At 44.7% G+C, this 20,526-nt stretch overlaps 2 protein-coding genes across 8 annotated transcripts in view; one reads left to right on the top strand and one right to left on the bottom strand.

The window, feature by feature from the left end:
- Positions 1 to 15,169, bottom strand: part of LOC135898672 (small G protein signaling modulator 3 homolog) — a 56,629-nt gene extending 41,460 nt beyond the window's left edge. For 2 of the 6 annotated variants that reach the window (XM_065427761.1, XM_065427760.1), the window contains exon 1: positions 286 to 413. In XM_065427761.1, coding sequence (XP_065283833.1) covers positions 286 to 412 — 127 coding nt within the window. In that variant the 5' untranslated portion in view covers position 413. Of the gene's footprint in view, positions 1 to 285; positions 414 to 5,068; positions 5,431 to 15,069 lie in introns of those variants that run through there. The other 4 variants (XM_065427763.1, XM_065427765.1, XM_065427762.1 and 1 more) reach the window with 4 other exon arrangements.
- IFT46 (intraflagellar transport 46) overlaps positions 1 to 20,526 on the top strand; it is an 89,996-nt gene that overhangs the window by 54,200 nt on the left and 15,270 nt on the right. Inside the window, exons 1-3 of one of the 2 annotated variants that reach the window (XM_065427767.2) lie at positions 5,616 to 5,810; positions 15,078 to 15,286; positions 16,858 to 16,932. In XM_065427767.2, the coding sequence (XP_065283839.1) occupies positions 5,778 to 5,810; positions 15,078 to 15,286; positions 16,858 to 16,932 (317 nt within the window). In that variant the 5' untranslated portion in view covers positions 5,616 to 5,777. Of the gene's footprint in view, positions 1 to 5,615; positions 5,811 to 15,077; positions 15,287 to 16,857; positions 16,933 to 20,526 lie in introns of those variants that run through there. The other variant, XM_065427766.2, reaches the window with a different exon arrangement.

Consider the following 20,526-nt stretch of genomic DNA (forward strand, 5'->3'; position numbering starts at 1 on the left):
GTGTTGTGATGCCATATCATGCTAGCAGTGCAGTTGAACACAGTTCGTGTTGTCTATTTTCCCCTATGACAAGAGACTCGCTAAATACTTTTCACAGCCTTCCCCATGTTTTTTTTTTTTACAGTCCAAGTGCAGTCACCACTCCGCACTTCTGTGCTAATAAGTTAACCTCAACCTGTGACTAGAACATTCACAGCAAAAGCAAGGAAAAAAACGTAGGAGTAAAAAACAGATTCAGTCGGAGTCACTAATACTAAGAAAAAGACTTGCTCACTGCTCTCTCACCTGGCTTGTATTTCTTAATGTTCATAACAGTTTCGTTAACTCTGCCTTCCGAGCTGGCCTGCAAACAACATCTTGTTGTGCAGTCCAAACGCTGCACGATGCTTCTAAGTCTCCTCCTAACTGACATGTTTTCTATGTGCAGACTTGGGAGCGCACATTTTAGTGCCCATAATTGTACCCGGCACAAAAGCAGAGCAGATGGCAAAAGGCAGCTGTTTCTATGAACACACCGAGAAGCATAAAAGATCTTATTGCTTGGCAGCGCAACTAAGGTTGTTCTTCTGCAAGTAAACAAAACATTTTGTAAAGGATCAGTCAAAGCATGAAATCTGACCAGGTGTGGCACAACCGTAAAATGAAATGAATAAAAGGATGCGCTATAGTAGCGGAGGCACAGTTGTGAATGGTGTTCGATCTTTGCAGCATCTTCCGGTTCTTGTACTCTGCCAACACCAGTGTTTTTCAAGACTGTCACTCTTCAAGTGCAGGGACTTTTCCTTCAAAGGTATTGCAAGTAGCCGTCAATTGTTTTCTGGAGCGCAGAGTAAAAATTCTTGCAGCTTGAACTATGAAGCCATGTCCATGCATCCGCGAGAAAGAGAGAATCAAAAAAGTAGTTAAGTCACCCATCACTGATGCATAGATATAACGTGCCTTGCTTTCTTTTGTTACAGAGGCAGCTCACAATATTTCAAAGCTCCATTTCATTTAAGCAAATCTAAAATTTCCGGTTGGCCTGCTACATATACAACGCACTTTTAAGCAACTTAATTCACACAGTTAGTTCACATTTGCTGGCTTCTTAAGGCAGATCAATGCAGTTTAGAAAAAGAAAAGGAGAAGACAGAGAAACAACTTTGGGGAAGAGATCTGCTCAGGTGTCAGCATCTGCAGGGAAACTTTCGCTAGTTGGTGAACATCGATATTTGATATTTGACAACAGAGTGCAAAATCAGACGAGGATGAAGTAATTGGTACACACTTGAGCACAGGAACGAGCATCGGTACTCATGCGTGTATACCTTACTTTGTCTTCATCTGCCTTATTGCTGTTTCGTCAAATGCCTGTAGCCGCAGGTCACAGACAGCAAACTCACAGGACAGAACAATATGCGAGTTAACTCGCAACCGAGTTGCTAGTTGGCGCACATGTGGTTCTTTCTATTTCTCTGTCCTGTCTGTTGGTGCTAATTTATCCTTGACAGTGTTATGCCAACTGGCCTATACTTCTACACTTCTAAACTAAAAACATGTCCATGTCTCATAAATGGGTGGCAGCTTGTGTGTACCACTACATCTTTGTGTAACAAGCTGGTCATGCTTTTGTGGACATGAGGTCCCGCATGTGCACTGGTCCGGCTTGCCTCTCCCTCCTCACTGCTCGGAACTCAGCAGTGGCCAGTCGCTCACTCTTATGCGCTCGTAGACGAATGAAACGCAAACCGGAAGCTACAGAGTAGAACACCCTTTGCAAGTAATAACTTGAGAGCACGATTCCACACGTAATTGTAAATGGAAAAAAAAAAAATACGGAACAATGAAAAAAAACTCAGACGCACAAGCACACTACCAGTTGAGACTTTTAACGGACTGCAAGCACGTCCCCTTATATACAAGCCATGGTCACATGAATATGCTGCATGCAAACACTGCATGAGAAACTACCAGAAGGAAGAACAAGGCAAGGTAACCAATAGATTAAATCAAGACTGGCATGATTTCTTAGCTCCAAGATGTAAAAAAAATATATCAAGTTCACTCTTCTAGTGTGATACAAACAGAGCACTGATGCAAAAATCTGATGGGGGCTGTATGTGGAATGCCTCAGCAACTTTTCTCGTGAACTGATCCCTGTGCTTCATAACACCTTGGTATCTTTGAGCACTGGAAAACAGGCACACCTACGACAAGATATATTCAGGTTTACATTTCAAGCGCTTTTTGAAAACAAAAAGTATTCCTCAGAGCCTTTCTCATTGTCCTTTGTTTTTGGGGCCATTCACAATTATGCATTCAAATCAACTCGCCCACGTTCACTCATGTCAGCCAGTTGTGAATGGTGGATTATATAAAAAGAATAGAAAAGAGTAAAAGAAATGTTTACATCGCACTGGCCCAGTCCAGGTACAGTGATGGCTGGTAGAGGTGTGATGAGAATGTTTCACAAAAAGCATCACATACATTCTCTTCTTCAAAACAAGATAAGCCCTGCTTTCGTCAAAAAATCTTTCAACAAAATTGTTTTATCTTATCTATTTTATCATATTTGTTGCCTGCTCCATTGGTAATACATGCCCTGCAACTTCTACATACAACACTCTCATATGAACATAGTTGGCTATTATATATTTCAGTTTTAATTGAAAATAACGCACTTACAGATAAGTGCCAGCCTGGTTTTTGTTGTGGAATGCCAACAGTAATCAACTACTGCAAACTGCATGAATTTGTGGCCCCACTAGAGAGACATAGCCAAACTGATAAAATATTTCTAGAGGGTGAGAAAACCTTTGATTGCGTGCCACACCCGAAATTACGGTTAAAATTAAAACTGATAGTCAGAAACAATTTGCTGCTCCAGTGGATAGAGGCGTACTTTGTGTGCAGGCATCAAACAGTCATTACTATTGATACAAATTACGGCAATTCACTGGTGCAATATGGGATTGCTTAAAGATCTGTCCTCAAAGATCTGGCCTTTGGTCGTTTTTAGTTTTCATTAACGACAACGTAAAATTCATTCTAGCTGAAATACGACTGTTCACAGATGACTGCATTCCATCAAAAGAAATTCAAAATGAGACAGCATACAAACAAGACAGAGGTTCGCAAAAAGATGAAGATAAATTGGTCACCAATGGTCAAACAAGGGACGTGTCAGGCTTGAGCCAATGTTTCAGCAAGGGAACTTGCCTTGAAATCCACTGAAGAAGACAAGTTCCCTTGTTAAAATGTTAGCTGCACCCTGACATTCCTTGCTTGACCACTGTAAATAACTATCGATATACAGTGTTAGGTAAGGCTTAAGAAAATGAATAGCTTATAGATAATTATGAGAAGCAACAAAGAAAGTGTGCCTTTTTGAAGCGTGTGATTTCAAGCAGCGCTGTCTGCTGCGTGGAGCGGCATGCGAAGAAGAGAAAGAAGAGGTGCTCAGGAGTGTTCGTGCCATGCAGCATGCAGTGCGTGTGCACAGGATAGAGCATAAATCTGAAGACGAGCTGACACACTGCCTGTTGGTTCTTAAGTGTTGTCTGCCCCTGACAATGAATCCTGCTCTGTTCGTCTGAAAAGGCTCTCGATTTTACATGCCTGTTTGGACAGCGTAGATGAAAATGATGGTTGGGGCAAGCGGAAACGGTTGGCGGATGCTGAAGCAAGTTTAAGGATGTGGTCCCACCGAGGAAAACTTGCACGTGTCTGAGACTTCCAACAAAATTCACTGTACCTGGCGCAATTCCAGTGTTGAAGATACGGTTGTATCCGAATAAGATCCGCAAGCAGTGCAACATTCTGCAATGCATTATGAGGCGCAAGCTGGGCTCCTCGTGGCGTACTCAGCTGCAGAACGAGAGTCCGTGGCTACTGCCAGCATGCTGGGTGCTGATGACTGTATGCGCACATTCCGGCAGAGAGGAAATGAGAGGATCTGATATCTAGCTCAGAAAGGTGTCTGGCATTCGGGCTGACACATCTTTGAAGGCCAGCTGTTCCCTGCCACACGCGACAGCTGCTTCGTTGCTCGCATTGTTTCCCCAAGTTTGCAATCTTATTCACTTCAAAATTATTTTAAAGTCATTCAAATGTCAATGCATCTCAATATACACGCGATCTGGCCTGCACTGTGCAGCTCAGCTTGCTTGGACGATAGATTCCAAGGAAACTTTTCAACTACGTTTTAAGGCACTGGGGGCAGCTATTCTAGACACATACGGCAGTCATTCATTGGTCTGTGTTAAGTACTTATACATGTGGACCTTACTTATACATAGCTTTTTATTCTAGCTATAAAAATGGTCGGCATTATATGTTCTGTTTTTACTGCAGGGTTTAATACTCACAGCAGAGGCATACAAAGAGGAAATCGCTAGCTAAATAACGTCACGAATATGTGAAGATTATGATCAGTTTCCCTATACGACTTCTATGCCATTGGTGATAAATATCCATGGTCTAGAACATGAATATCCGTTCTCACCTGTGGTCACTTGGTGTTTCTAAACTTGCGAACTAGGATAAAACTGAATGGCGCAAATTTGAAGACGCAGTGAAGTGGCTCAGTTTGTTTTTCACATATCGGGATCAAGCATATCCTGAGATAGAAAGTGAGAGTTCACGCACATCAATTAAGACTCTAAAGAAACAACTGAGGAAGTTGCACGTGTGCAGTTTTACATTGCTTAATGCACTTTGGGTGTATCACTGAAAAGGCACCGAACCATCAAAAGCCACGTCTGATCGGATGGAAACGAAAGGCCATCGGAATCGCTCTCAATAAATAATTCACTTGCGCGCGCGCTAGTCTGCCTCGCATAGGGCAAGTAAAGATTAAACCGCAGTTATTGTATACGGCACAATAAGTCAAACTGGCCTTCTTCATTCGTAGTCAAAATGCGTAAGCGACAGCGTGCTACACATCGCTGATGCCGGTCACGCAGCGTTTAGCAGTGAGCCCGTCTAGGCGGGCAGTCGAACTGTATTCCGACTGAATACGTCGGCACCCCGTTTTCACTGCAATCACAACATTTCAGTGGGTCGCCGAGACAACCTGTAGTCTGCTTACCTTCTGTGTTTTTCCGACTGTAGCCTTCAGTGGAGTTACCTCCGAAAACAGACCTCGCGAAATCCATCAATGCACCTCGATCAGTCGGGCCGGCAGCGATGTGCTCAGAAATGGTCCCAGTCAATCCATCCTCGCACTGTAGGCTTTGCTGACGTGTCTGGATGCCACCGTGAATGTACCGCGCCTAAATTCGGCTCACAAACGCGCGTTACTACGCGATCGAAGCAACCACACGGCAGCCCGCTTCGCCACACATATGTCAGACATTTGCGGCTTTGCGGTACGCGGAGCGATCGTAACGGGTTTCGGAACACGAAGATGCGCGCAGGGTGCGGACAACGCCGCCCACGCTCGCGCCGTTCGCGTCAACCGTGACGTTACGTCGACTCTCAACTGACGTCAACAAGCATGAGGGCGCGAGGCGCCATGTCTTTGATAGTTAACATATTTCTTCTCGTGTTCTCGCGTGTTCCCTCCAAATGAATGGGGCGTATCTCACGAACCACAGTGACATGTTTGCTAAGAACAGCGGGCTACATGGTGGGCTGTAAACGGTGCTATTCAACCGCGACACTTTGTTTTCGGCGATGTTCCGCGGACCATCTGTCGCCTAGGCAACGGGTTGTTTACAACTTGGAGATAGGCTGTACCACGAAGATTTTGCTGTCGTTTACGAACCCGAGGTTTCTTGATCCGATCGGTATCAGCTATGCCAAAAGAAGAAGGTCAGGCATCGACAAAGGTAAGGGCACGCCGTTTAGTTCCTTAGCAGCAGGGTTCGCGAGAGACCCGTTCACCCTTTGCAGTCTGCATGCTCGCATTAGTTCACCTGCGCGAGTGCGTGGTAGCCAAAGAAGTGTGATTAAATTTTAGGGATTTTGTTTAAAAATGATAATGACTTATGCAAAATACGATCTTAGGCACTGCTATCAGGGGTTTCATGTATGAAGCGTGCATATAGTTTTTTTAATGTAATATTTTTTTTTAAAAAATCGCCTTTAGCAAAATTCAACTTTTTCAGCTGCGATGCTCTGAGAGGCGGACATCATTAGAATGAGAAGTAGAAATACATACTCTCCTATAATTACCAAAAGGCAGGTAATTAATTTTTAAACTAATTACTTTACGGCAAATATTGTAATTAACGAACTAGCCTGTGAGTTCGCGAGTCACATCCACTTGGAATGAACTCTGAGAATTATGCCATTTTCGAGAAATATACGTCAAAGTGTGCGGCGAAATGCAATGGTGTTCCATTTATTGTTGAGCTTCAACGTATAAAAAGGCATTTTGTTAAAAAAGTAAGTGGAACAACGACGCGTTTTTTCACCTCAAGTTCGAGGGCCCTTATATATAAAAACTGGTGCTATATATTGTTTCAGAATTCGTTCCAAGTGGATGGGCCTTATTGTGAACTCACTAGCTTCCATTTGCAAATTGCAATACGTGCGCTAAAGCAAGGTCATTAGGGAAGTTTTGGTAATTGATCAAGAATATGCGTCATGATTTCTCATGCAGTGGTGTCGAGCTCTTATCCAGGTGGATTAGTAGATTTGTTTTGCACAGAGTGCTCCTTTTTTGTTTAACTGCACAGTTTTTTAAATATAAAACAGCTATAAGCACAGCGAACTTTTTGCTGTAAAGTTCCTAGGTGAGGCAGGCATACTTTGGCATGAGCTTGAAAAAACTAGCAACGAAAATTCCTGAATTAACTTTCCTACATAATGTTTCCTTGGGAGCAATTGTTTGACTGGCAGATTTGGGGCACTCACGTCTTCATACACGTCCATTTTATTTAAAATTTTGAAAATTGCACCTAATTTGCGCTATTCATCATCGAATTTCGAAGCTCAATCGAGGCAGTATCGGTACCGAGTGCGACCTACTGCTACTTCTGACGGCATGAAGTAGGAATGATGGCACGTGGTGGCAAATCCTGACGCGGCATACAGCCGCAGATGTTTGCCAGGCGTATCAGTAACTGCCACCGTTGGCCGAGACGTTCAGTTTCAAACTTTGTGTCACGTTTTTTTTTTTTTATCTCGCGACGCCTGGCCTTCTCGCCTGATACGATAGCGGGTCCGCATTTTGCCTGCCCTCCCAGCGCGCTTGTTTAGGTTATTGCCTGGATTTACCGATTTAAATTTGATGATGAATGTCTCGAATTAGGTGCGATTTTCAATATTTAAAAAATGAGGGTGCGTTAAAATGTGACTGCCTCCAAACTTCCCATTCAAACAACTGATCCCAAATCACTAATGAAATATTAATTAATTAATATTAATGAGTTCTCTGAAGCTATTATTAGCGGAGAGTATGTCGGTCTCGTCTAGGAACACCGCTGCGCTGACGTCACGTTCACTGCACACAACTTTCTTATAAAAAATCTGTATGGTGTAAAAAAACAGCTTGTGTGTATATGTCACGGGCTATTGAAAAGAACGAGTATACAGGAAGCGTGCTTACGTTTAGTTATCACCAAATGCTTTTGTAAAACTGTTGTCTCCTTTTAGCTTGCAAGTAAGAAAATGAAACATTTCAGCGTTAGGTTTTCCGTGTGAGCCATAATTTGGTTATTGTAGTGCTCTTCAATCTTACGAGAATGCTGCCAAAGGAGGTATTTTTGCCACCTTCGGCCGCAAGGTGATTAATCAATTTTCCGTTAGGAACTTAGCGGGCCAACTTATCCTTGGATATTTTTTCGAGTTCACTGGAACTGTGAATTATCTGTTTGCGTGTTAGTGCGACTTGGCGGTACATCAGCTACGATGAAAACAAACAGAAAGCTGCCGGAATTGCTGAGGAATACAGATAAAGGTAGACACAATTGTTCATCGACTCAGTGGAGCCTTGGAATAGGGGCCCACCCTTGCTGAAGAGAAGTCTCCAGTCGCCAGCGCCGAGAAGATGAAGACGACGGAGACCTCGTAACCGCGAAACTCTCGAAAGACTCAAAAGTTTTCCTTCCCTCCCTCCCTCATCAGTTCCATAATAATAAAATCACTGTAATCACTAGTAGTCGGCGGTGTAATTTCGCAACAAATAATCGCTGTGCGGAATAAAGAGACTATTTTATTGCCTAGGAGATTCTTACTTCCTTACAGCTTAGTCTCCTTCGTTTTCAATGTGTTCCTAATAAAACTTTTTCTTCAGAATTTACTCCTGACAAGATAGAGTAGACACGTTTTATAATTATAAATTCATGTATCTCGTTCCTCATAACAGAAAAATAGTATGTTTGAAATCCTGACGTTGCGAAATCAATCATAGAAGCTTGAGAAGACTTTTTCGTCACTAACAAGCACGACGTCGCGTGGAGGGTCTGATGTAAACTGGTTTGGTGAGGTAGGAAGAGGCGTCGGTTACACCTTGCCCTAGTACCTGGCCTGTAGGATAATGCTATCAAAAATGCTTATAGTGTGAAACAGTTAGATTCTTCATATGAATCCTTTCGCATGTTTTAGGCCATATTTAGAAACACCCCGCCGCTTATTTAGGTTTTCTTGCTCCGAAAGAGCTATCCGCTTGTTGGCCCGGATTCATCTGGTCACCCTGGTCACTGCTTAGGCTAGACTTTTGTCACATGATATTGATAGTGAAGATATATAATGGATCGAATTTTAATAACCTCATTTGCTGAAAAAATGCGTCATAATAATAACGGGTCTCCAACGTGAAGGCCGAACTGCTCGCACAGTGAGTGCAATGTAGGCATGTGTGACGAACGCTAACTCAAATTACGCACACCACGTAGGGGTCTTATATCCTTATATCGGACCTTTCATGCGTTCACGCGAGCTACACATCCCTCGCTTCGGTTCCTGAAATAGGCGTATAAATGCTTGATTTCAAGCTTTTTATATGCTTTTAAAGTTTCTTTCTTTCTTTTTTTCTTTCTGCCTTCGCAATCGGTAAGAAGTTTATTCAGAGATTGACACCATCACCTTGCAACGTCGTTTCATCGCCCCTGACGTTTGCGTTTCGTCGCATAGCACACTTGCCTTGCAGAAAAGTCTGCTTGTAGTTTTCGACTTTCTTTGCGCGATTGCTTACTTGCATTGGTTTCTCTCTTGCTTTTGAGCATAACACAAAGATACACACGGTGCAACACAAAGCACTTGCGGTTCGAGTTGCGTCAGTCGTCGAATTATTCGGCCAGAAAAACTACCCGCGGCAGGTGTCTAAAGTAGTTGCTAAAGAGAACTTATGCCAACATAGGCACTAAAGCTTACAAGAGGTAAATTATTTGCAACATTGGTACAGCAAATCAGTTTCGCGAAAAAAAAAAGCGAGAGATAGAGGAAGTATCGTGAAAGGAAAGCTTTCATCCACCCGACAGTCGTACGAATCTACAAAGAGACAGAGTGAGAAATAACCTTATTTTACGTACGATTCATTGGGAGACATTGTAATAGACTAACTTTAGATAGATGAATGCAACATTTCAACGTGCCGGAAATCCAGTGAGGCTGAATAGTGAGCGCCATCTTGAATCCACGTGGTTGAAGTCAGCATGCCGGTCACTGCGAAGGCTAACTAACTGTCTAAGCAAGGGCTCCTGGATATGTGGTGCACGTCGGGTGTCTTGTACCATGGGCATTACACAGCTGGTGCGGGTGGCACGTAGACTGGGTGTGCGCCATTGACACATAAGCACCAACATTTGCATCTACACAATCAGACACCGAACAAACACAGCTAACACCTTCATAGAACGAAGTATATGCAACAGACTCGCAAAGATTGTGCGACAGTATGCCTTAAAACGCAACTAAAGAGAGACACTGAATAATTTCTAACCAATGAAGTAATTAAAAAATTACTTTAGTTAATTTCGCGGTGATAGGTTGGTTATTAGAAGAAAAATGATGGTAAAAGTTCAGTTTTCTTTCCGAATTTCGCGCCGGGGCGCCAGGGCTGTTACGTCAGTGTCACGACACGGATTTCAAAGTGTCTTTTCTGTACTGTTAAACCTCGATATGACGAAGTAGGCAAAAATCGGCAATTCGCTCCGTTATATCAAAATTTCGCTGTATTGAAGTTCGACCTTTTGTGCATATAAGTACAGTCGCCGGCCGAATTTTCTTACGCGGGAAGGGGCCGCAGAATTTTCCGAATTGTCGGGCAATCGAAAAAAAACAACAACAAATTTGAATGAGAAAACAATCCATTCTGATGAATTTGGGAGTCGGCGACGAATGATACGGTATCATGCCACTTCGATGATATCTTCACGTAGGCGATACGTAGGCTGTACGAATTAAGCGGAGTGCACTCCGCCCCCTGGGGCTGATAGCGTCGCCCGCACTGGGACGAAGCTATCACCAAAAGCGCCGGCAGCGGAGAGCGAACGCTCCCCGCTGCCTCTCACTCCACCGCATCACCGAAACTCGAGATTAGGCCACCTTCAATACTGAACGCGCGGGAAGACAGCTTACATGATGCCAGGCCCTTCTCGGCACGGCCACTCTTCGCACTCGATTTGAAAATTACAACAGCGCTAACACATGCGTCCGCAGAGGAACAAGGACGAGACACAAGCGCTCTTCGCACACGTGGCAGATTACCTCTAAAGAAGGGTGCGCGGCTGCGCATGCGCTCAGCTGCGCTGACAGCCATGCGCAGCCACGACCGAGACGCGCGCTTTTCTTTTCTCCTCCTATACTCCTTTATACTCCTCCTATACTCCTTTTCTTTTCTCCTCCTATACTCCTTTATACTCCTCCTATACTCCTTTTCTTTTCTCCTATACACCCTTTTCGGTAGGGGTGTATAGGAGGAGTGTGAGGAGGTGCGAGGGGAAAGAGTAGTGGGGGAGCTGCGGAGGAGGGTGAGGATGCTGGAGTGACGTCGGGGGCGTGGAGGAAAGCAGCTGCGCTAGATGCTGGATGGACGCGGCGTCTCAAGCGGCAGAGGGCGCGCACTCGGCAGGGATCGGCGATGCCGGCTTTCTTGTCGCTCGCCATATAACACGAGACACTTCCCGGTTGCGTCGCCCGCTTCCTTTGTCCTTCAGGAGGTTTGTATAAAGTATCGTCGTCGCTGTGCAAGGCCACGCTATGCCAGGCCGAGTTTACGGATGAAGCATAATCGCAAAAGGATTTTGTAAGGCTGTCAAGGTCCGTTCAGACTTTTTTTTCTCGTAGTGCCCCGTCGATCTTCTGAACGAAAAAAAAAGAAATGTTTATTTAAATTTCATTCGTCCCGGAAGAGTGGAGAATAATTAAAATATAGTCCGAGTACGGTAGTGCAGACTCGTACACGTTACAGGAAAGAAGTCACCGATTACAATTACTTCAACCAAAAATGGAACTGATTTCAGTCACCAATTACTGCCCGACAAAAGTTGCTGAATAATTACTAAAGCTTAATCGATTACTCTCACGTTACTTTAACTTTTAGTGATATTGCACGAGTACAATAAAACGAGCTGGCCTGGCTCTATCGGTGCGTCATTGCAGCGCTTCACGCATTGTTTAACTTCACTAATCGTTGCTTTCTTTTTGTTCCCCCAAATTTTCGTCGGCCCTTCCACGTGTCATCCGGTTGTGTAACAACCTTCCAGATATCCTGGTTGCTGAAGCCAAGAAAAAAAAACAACTCCGTCACTAGCTAAACAAGCGTCTTTCCTACATTAATTAACTTCTTGTCTGCGTTTTTGCTCTTCTTGTCTTTTTGCACTGAGCATTTCCAACTTTACGTACGCTTGATTTTTCATTGTATAATCATTAACAAATTGTTCTTATGATTTGTATAAGTGTATGCTGTCTATACCACGTAGTATTTTGAAGCTCCACATACCCAATCGTTCGGCCCGGAAGGCATTTGAAATAAATAAATAAATAAATAGACAGACAGACAGACAGACAGACAGACAGACGGACAGACGGACAGACAGACAGACAGACAGACAGACAGACAGACAGACAGACAGACAGACAGACAGACAGACAGACAGACAGACAGACAGACAGACAGACAGATAGATAGACAGATAGATAGACAGACAGACAGACAGACAGACAGACAGACAGACAGACAGACAGACAGACAGACAGACGGACGGACGGACGGACGGACGGACGGACGGACGGACAGACAGACAGACAGACAGACAGACAGACAGACAGACAGACAGACAGACAGACAGACAGACAGACAGACAGACAGACAGACAGACAGACAGACAGACAGACAGATAGATAGATAGATAGATAGATAGATGGACAGACAGACAGCTAGACAGATAGATAGATAGATAGATAGATAGATAGATAGATAGATAGATAGATAGATAGATAGATAGATAGATAGATAGATAGACAGACAGACAGACAGACAGACAGACAGATAGATAGATAGATAGATAGATAGATAGATAGATAGATAGATAGATAGATAGATAGATAGATAGATAGATAGATAGACAGACAGACAGACAGACAGACAGACGGACGGACGGACGGACGGACGGACGGACGGACAGACGGACAGACAGACAGACAGACAGACAGACAGACAGACAGACAGACAGACAGACAGACAGACAGACAGACAGACAGACAGACAGACAGACAGACAGACAGACAGACAGACAGACAGACAGATAGATAGATAGATAGATAGATAGATGGACAGACAGACAGACAGACAGCTAGACAGATAGATAGATAGATAGATAGATAGATAGATAGATAGATAGCTAGAGAGACAGACAGACAGACAGACAGACAGACAGATAGATAGATAGATAGATAGATAGATAGATAGATAGATAGATAGATAGATAGATAGATAGATAGACAGACAGACAGACAGAGAGACAGACAGCTAGATAGATAGATAGATAGATAGATAGATAGATAGATAGATAGATAGATAGATAGATAGATAGATAGATAGACAGACAGACAGACAGACAGACAGACAGACAGACAGACAGACAGATAGATAGATAGATAGATAGATAGATAGATAGATAGATAGATAGATAGATAGATAGATAGATAGATAGATAGATAGATAGATAGATAGATAGATAGATAGATAGATAGATAGATAGATAGGTAGATAGATAGATAGATAGATCTTCCTTTCCTTTCTTGTAAGGACATCAGCAGCGAATGTGTAAACTCACTCGGTGTGCGCGCTGGAAGGAATGATGGTGCTGTAGCGTATGAACACCTTGCGCAAGAGTTCCTGTCTGCCCAGGGTCACGATCGATGCTCGCGTCTGGGTCTCTCATGAAGCGTAGCGTTTCATTGTTGTCGCAGCTCGGAGAAGACGCTCATGCTAGGGAAAAACTAAAAAAGAAAAACATGTCCGTGGGTGAGTTGCCGGCAACAACTGCGGATTGGCCATCGGTGTAGAGTCATAGCAACTCCGGTTCAATTCGTCGGCCCACATCTGCTGGAGCGTTTGCCTGCTCCCTCTACGCGCTCTGCCAATTGGACTTAAAACCGAGGATTTATAAAAAAATAAAATAAAATTATTGGCTTTTACGTGCCAAAACCACTTTCTGATTATGAGGCACGCCGTAGTGGATGACTCCGGAAATTTCGACCACCTGGGGTTCTTTAACGTGCACGTAAATCTAAGTACACGGGTGTTTTCGCATTTCGCCCTCATCGAAATGCGGCCGCCGTGGCCGGGATTCGATCCCGCCACCTCGTGCTCAGCAGCCTAACACCATAGCCACTGAGCAACCGCGGTGAGTCCGAGGATTTATAAGCGACCCCAGCACAAGTTCACGTTCCTCGAAAACGGTGGCTAAATCTGCCGTGTAATTAAAGATATAATTGTTCACCATTCGGCCCTCAAAATGCTGGTTGTGTTACAATCGCAAAATAAAAGTGTACGTGAGTCAGGTATCATGCAGACAGGCGGGAAGAGGTGCGGTTAACGGTCAGAAAAGGCTTGTCTGTGGGAGAGGAATCATAAACTGCGCTCAGAGGAGCAACTCTTACGCATGCTCCTATGGATACCGCTTAAGAGCGCCTCCAGGAGAGGTGTGCGAAATTCTGGTTGGCCCATCGAAACAGTCGCAACCTCGAGGCTGCCGGTTAGGAGAAACGCAGGTGTCCTGCTTTAGTTCCCACCAAATTCAACTGCTAAAATGCGGCGTCTCCTGTCAAAGCTTGTTCCGCTAATAAAGTAACTGGCTACATGTAACAGGATTATACAGTGACCGTTACCGAGTAAAAAAAAATAGTAAACTTGAAATAAAAAACAAATACAAGAAATCTAACTGATTAAAGTAATTAATTACACGTCATTCGTTACGTACAAGTCTGCAGTACTGTTATCAACACTGTTATCAGTACTGTTATATATCTTAACTCATCAAACTCTATCTTCGTCAAATCCTTGGTTGGAGGTCGATTATTAGAACAGGAAATGAATGTCAAAGTACCATTGATTGAGCTTCGAGACAGAACACCCGGCTGTTACGTCAGTGCGACGTCAGAGATCTCAAAGTATAGATCGATTTTTTCTTGTTTAAGCCATTGTGGTTTAATGAGACTTTTTCGAAACTTGCTAAGTTCAGTATTTGACTCCTTTATATTACGATGTAAACCATCTTCACCGACTAAGACTTAACTATAGGCCCGAGGAGAGGCCGTCCAAATCCATGACGTCACGATGGCTTGGTGCGGGCACTTGAAGGTGTCGTCGCGACCCGTCTTTCACTGTCGCGTACTTTTTTTTTTTGCTTTAGCGTGTCTCGTTTCAACGCAAAAGTGACATTCTTGGTATTGCAGAACCGCAATTTACTAATATATGTCGACGTACGTTTTCTCTTAGATTCTTAGAATTCGAGGTGGCCCCTTGAAGGGCCACCTCGAATTAGTATTGCATAGGTTGCCATTTGCACCAGCACACAAAAGGCGTGTTGTCCACTTCTCTACTCTTGTGTCTTGTCAGCACGCCTCACCTCTTTTTTGCACAAGGAATCCTTACCAACTAGCTCAGCTTTCTGTCGTTCTAAACACAAAACGCACCCTCGCAGGGCCAGGCGGGCGGGGGCAAGCCGGGCCTGCTGGCGTCCATGCTGAACCCGTTCCGGAAGCAGGCCAAGCCGCAGGCCGTGCCGGGACTGATGGCGGCAGCGTCCGAGGAAGGAGCCACGCACCGGCATGTGGACGACGAGGACGAGGACGACGACGAGGATGACGCCGAGGACGAAGACGAGGACGAACACGTGATCGCCGTAGAAGGGTGCCGATTGTTCTTTTTTTATATTTGACGCCGATTTGACTCTTAATGGTGTATGTGTAGAGCTGCCAAGACGTCGGATTGTCTCTGAGCATGCATATTCTTTTCTTTGTTTCTTTCTTGGCCTTTGTTGGTGCCCCAAATTTTAAGCGCACTCATAGAACTGCTTACATTGCGATGGAAAGCTTCATTCTCTGATCCTGCCGTTTGCCTTCTTAATTTTACTGTCTTTTCTACTTCTTCTTCTTCCTTCGTTCCTTCCTTCGTTGCTTTAGCCAATTTTAATTTAGTTATCTCGTCTGTTTCCGGTTAGACATTGCCGTTTCGTTCTTGGTTTCGCATACGGTCTAAATGTTCACTCCGTGGCCTGCTCCCCATCTCTTCTACGAGGGGTACTAGGAGAGTGGCCGTGAACGGCAGACGCGAGGATGATTTGAAAGAGACGAGACGTTTCTGGCTCGCTCTCTACGTTTATTTGCCTAGTTACCCATTCTTGCAAATAAATGTAACACGTTTCCTGCTACTTATCCCTGACATAACCATGTCGGTGATTCAATGCTCTCCTCGGAGATGAAAACAACGAACACCACTCATGTGACAAACGTGATCACCATCTACAAATTTAGTGCTTCATAAGGTTCGCAGAAATCATCATGTTTGATCAGCCAGTTTTTTTATAACTGTAGTTCGCACTTGTGTAACCCTTTCGTCAAAACCCTGTCGTCTGTTTTCGTCGTTCGAACATAACCTCCTCCTTTCTATTTCTTATTCTCACCACAATAACTTGCAAGTGCTTCATCCAGGCTTTACAGTTTCCAACTCTACTGTTGTTTTGTTCAATGCTCTGATCTTAGATTAATCTTGTTTTGAGCGGTGTGCCCTGAAACTTTGCTGTTCTCCCATTTCGCAGTCTTGGGTAATGCCCGTTGTCCACTTTTGTTTGGCTACTTATGTTTTTCTTACCTGCTTGTATTTTTTTGTTGTGCCATTTAACATGCTCTTATATTTCGTATCTTCACTTTCTCAACGTTCTTTCTTTTTGAACTATTGTAAGTGGACCCATTGCGCATGTATACAGGACTCGAAGGCAAAAATAAAGACAAGTCGAGGACAGGAAGGCAGACATGGACGAATACTAATTTCGATTTGCTACTGTCATTGTCTTGTTCTCGCGGTTTAAGTCTAGCGATTATGGAATGCCAACCATTGCTCTCAAAATTCTTGCTTAGTCCCTTTGTAGTCTTGCACTTTGGTGCCGCTCGATGCAGCATTTACTATGTTAGATATATTAGCACTGTGAAATAATAAAAATAATCTTCGAACGATTCAATATGCATGTGTTGGTGGAACCTGTACAGTACAGTCAAATTTAGTACTTCGTAACTGGTTATAAAGTTCGGTTTCCATATTAAAGCTTCGATCAATGATTTCTAATCAATATATAGCTCTACCTAATGCGTCTCATCAAGCGATTTCTTTGATATGATGTTGATTATACATTCGTTTAAGTTACGCTAGTTTCGACGCTTTCAAGTGTTCACGCGTATTGATGCCTACAACCCCACGCGACGCAGGGCCTACGACCCGACCGAGTTCGACTCCCTGGCCGTTTCGGCCGAGGTCAAGGAGCTCTTCGGATTCATCACCAGGTAAGCGGTTGTGCGGAACTACGACCAACGCGATGAGCATCCTGCAAAGAACAGCTGAACGGTGGGATGTGGCCTAACGATGTGGCTGCGGTGGATACCGGGGGATAGCACGGAGGAGTACGCTTCGAAAGAGAGACAGGACGGTTCGTGGGCAGCTAACTCATAAGGGTGACGTGGTACGGAAGCAGCTCAAGGTAATGGGAGAAGATGGGCGAAGACGTTGTATTCAGTAGAAGAGGGTACAACCTAGCTGCCCTCTCGGTGGCTGCCAACTGGGGAGAACGGAAAGAGGGAAGGGAGTACTTGGAGGGGAGTGTTGTAATTGCAGATAAGAGTGCTTTCTCATTGGTGTATAAATGGCCGATCGTCGAACGAAGATTCACCTAAACGTCGGCGCTGCGTGCACGTGACCTGTGTGTCGGTGTGTCCTGTCGCCGCGTGCTGGAATTATACGGAGTGTGCCGAGGATTGCTACGAAATGCGGCGCGGGGGGAACCGGCTCAGGAAATGCTCCGCGTAGTAAGAAAAGAAGGGAGCGAAAAGAAATGTGGCGGTAGTTGGCGGAGGCGGCAGTCGTGACGAAAAAAGAACGTCACCACGCGGGTGCTGGTAGAAGCAGCGGCAGAGTGCTGCGGAGAGCGCAGCTCGCCTCCTCTCATCATCACTTTCGACATTCCATTTGTTTCATCTCGGCTACTACTAAACTCTTCTAAAAATTATTTCGGTAGAACTATCCCTTGTTGGCACTTTACAACTCCTAATATACAACCAAGGTTTCCGCACTCCTTTGCCTTTCCCAGTAGAGATAATCAACTGGAGATATCCTCTGGTTACCCGCTCCATGTATTAGCGTTTACCCCTCTCTCTCCAATGAGGTAAAGCAACGGGCCCTTTATCGCTCGTTTGTCCTTGTCAGCAGAGCCTTCATTTCTATCCATTTTGCATGAATGGCATATACGTCGCATGGCATGAATAGCATATGCATGTGTTATGGCAAATTTTCATTTCGGGAAACGCCCCAGCATAGACCTGTTAAATGTTCGCAGGAGCTTATTCGGTTAGTATTCCTTTCCAGCCGTAGCCTCCTTTTTTTGAACTCGATCCTGCGCTAGAATAATGATTCTGTTTGCACACCGAAAGAACCTTTTTCTAAATCTACGTAGATTGCTTTCTCGTGGAACTTTGCTTTGCTTTGATTTTCCTTCTACGGTGTCGCATACCCACCGCGAGGGATCGGACAAGATTTGGATGGTATTAGGAAATTGTTGTTGATAATAAAAGTGGCAAAATTTTCAGGAGGAAATGAATAAAAATAACGTATGAAGAACTTAAGAAAACCTCCCTGGAACAGCTATAAATTCATGCATGGCTGAGCAAACATTCCTATGGTAGTTTTCAAGAAAGGAGGCTCCTAGAGAAAGAATATTCAGAGTGGAAAAATTTAAACCAAGTTGCCTGAACGTTGATTCTAAAATGCTTTTCCGTCAAGCAGAAAAACGTCGGCAGAATGAGAAACCCCCCAGCTATTTGCTCCGCCTCACTCTGCTGCTTTCAGGTAGGGCAGATTTTTTTCCCTCTTGCGAACGTTAAAAAAATGAGGCACATGGTAAACCTAGTAGAAAGCAAAGTAAGCAGGTGCTTTCAAAGTTGCTTACCCTATGTGTTAAAAGTCTCGGTAGAAATTAGGAGCATGAGTATACGATTCGGAACTAGTCTGTAAGAATCAAAGGAGTGCTGGCGGTAGTAACTGCTTGTCCCACGTTCAACTCCATTTCCGAGGCTTCTCGTCTTCCTCGACGTCCTCCCTATACGAGCACTCTGAAAAATAGAGTAAACTGTTGCACATTTACTCTCCTGGAGAGGGAGTTTCTAGCGCTACCCATTATAAAAACTCGGCAGCAGGCATCCGAGGATGACTACCAAAGTCAAGCGATATACTGACCCTGTAGGTCTGCTAGTTCTGCTGGGATACGCCGCTGGGACACACATTAGTTAGCTCAATTGGTTCGATATGAGACTATGACTCCATGAGGCGTGTGGGTGCTGTGACGTATGGACCCGTTGGAGTTCCCTCGGCGGCGTCTGTGTTCGATCGATAAACGCTCTGTGCGATGTAGGATGCACGGAGATAGAAAAGTTAATGATATGAAAGGGAGAGAGTTTAGCCTTTGGCCCATGGAGTTCCGTGGTAGCTCAACAATCGCAGCGTCAGAGTTCCATTTAGTAATGTTTGTAGGATACCGCATGCGCAGACACCACTCTGGTCTCGCAACCGAACGCATAACAGCCCACGCGCCGCATGTTGGAGGTCATGTGATCTTCTGCGGGTGCCAAGGCGGGACTGGCTAGGCTGGTGGCTTGAAGCGCCCTGTATTCCCTCACCCCTAGTGTTGGAGGTCACGTGGTCTACGGAGTTTCCGAGGCGCGGCACAGTTGTAGTGGTCAACGGAGCGCAAGAGGAAGGGTGTCCCAAAAACGTTATAATTAAGGTGTCCCCTCGCCTTATCGCGCCGATGTTTTGATAACGAATGCTTACGGTTATCGAGTGAACTCTGTTCATGTGTGCATTCGGGCGCGTGACACGACGCTTGTTTAGCTTAGTAAGCGAACATTTACTGCAATTTATGCTACCCATAAAACCTAGAGCCGTACCTCTTACAATATAGTCGAATAATTTGCTATTCAAGTCATGCTTCGAAGTTTCGTCTAAACTGCGACCTCTGGTTTTCCACGCCCCTACCAGCCCTGCGTCTCGTCCTTTTAGAGTTGCTGCTGTTGTGTGGTACGGGAGTCTATACGGTAGCTCTACAGGGGTGCCCTTGCAGTGACTCCCAGACGTGTGCTGTGGAGTTACTGTATACTGTGCCCCGGAAGCTTATTCTGTAGCTCTATAGGGTCGTCCCGGTGCAGTTACTAGTGAACTCGGGGAGCGTGTACCATGCATATAGGGTGTCTCAATGTCCTCCTCGCCCGCCGCTCCGTACAGGATGGCGTCAACCCTGTCGTCTGCTACGGCGGGCGCCATGTTTAATCCCACTCCGCAGTTCCCTGCGCCTAGCTCGGTGACGCGTGGTGGTCTTTTTGTGTATGCAGACGTTCGTGCAAGAGATAACCGCGCTTAAGCGCTATCAGAAGGTGTATTGCGTGATCTATTCCAATTAAAGTTATGTAATTATCCTCTCATTTTTTTCCGCACGGACGCAGATCACACAACTTCGTCTCTCGAGGTGGTGCATCGAAATGCCCTTTTCTTAAACAGTTACGAACTGAAACTACAGACCGCATGTGCCTGTGATTTCCGCACGTAATATTTTGCAAAGCAAATACTAAATAGTAAAAGAAATGTTTGCCGGGTAATCTAGATCACTTCATGCATTTCGAAAGGTAATTAGAGATGATATACACCTCATGGTACAGCGCGGAGTGCCTCCGCCGCCACCCCTAGTGATTTATTTCGAAAGTAATACGTCAACCAAATAGCAAACGTGGACTATAGTCGCACTGAATGTGCCAAAAAATTAATGGAGGCTGACTCCGGCGCATGTTTTGCTCCCGTTACCTCCAATCACTCGTGCTTTCAGTTCACGCAGATGT

The sequence above is a fragment of the Dermacentor albipictus genome, chromosome 8 (genome assembly GCF_038994185.2).
Source record: "Dermacentor albipictus isolate Rhodes 1998 colony chromosome 8, USDA_Dalb.pri_finalv2, whole genome shotgun sequence".
NCBI lineage: Eukaryota > Metazoa > Arthropoda > Arachnida > Ixodida > Ixodidae > Dermacentor > Dermacentor albipictus.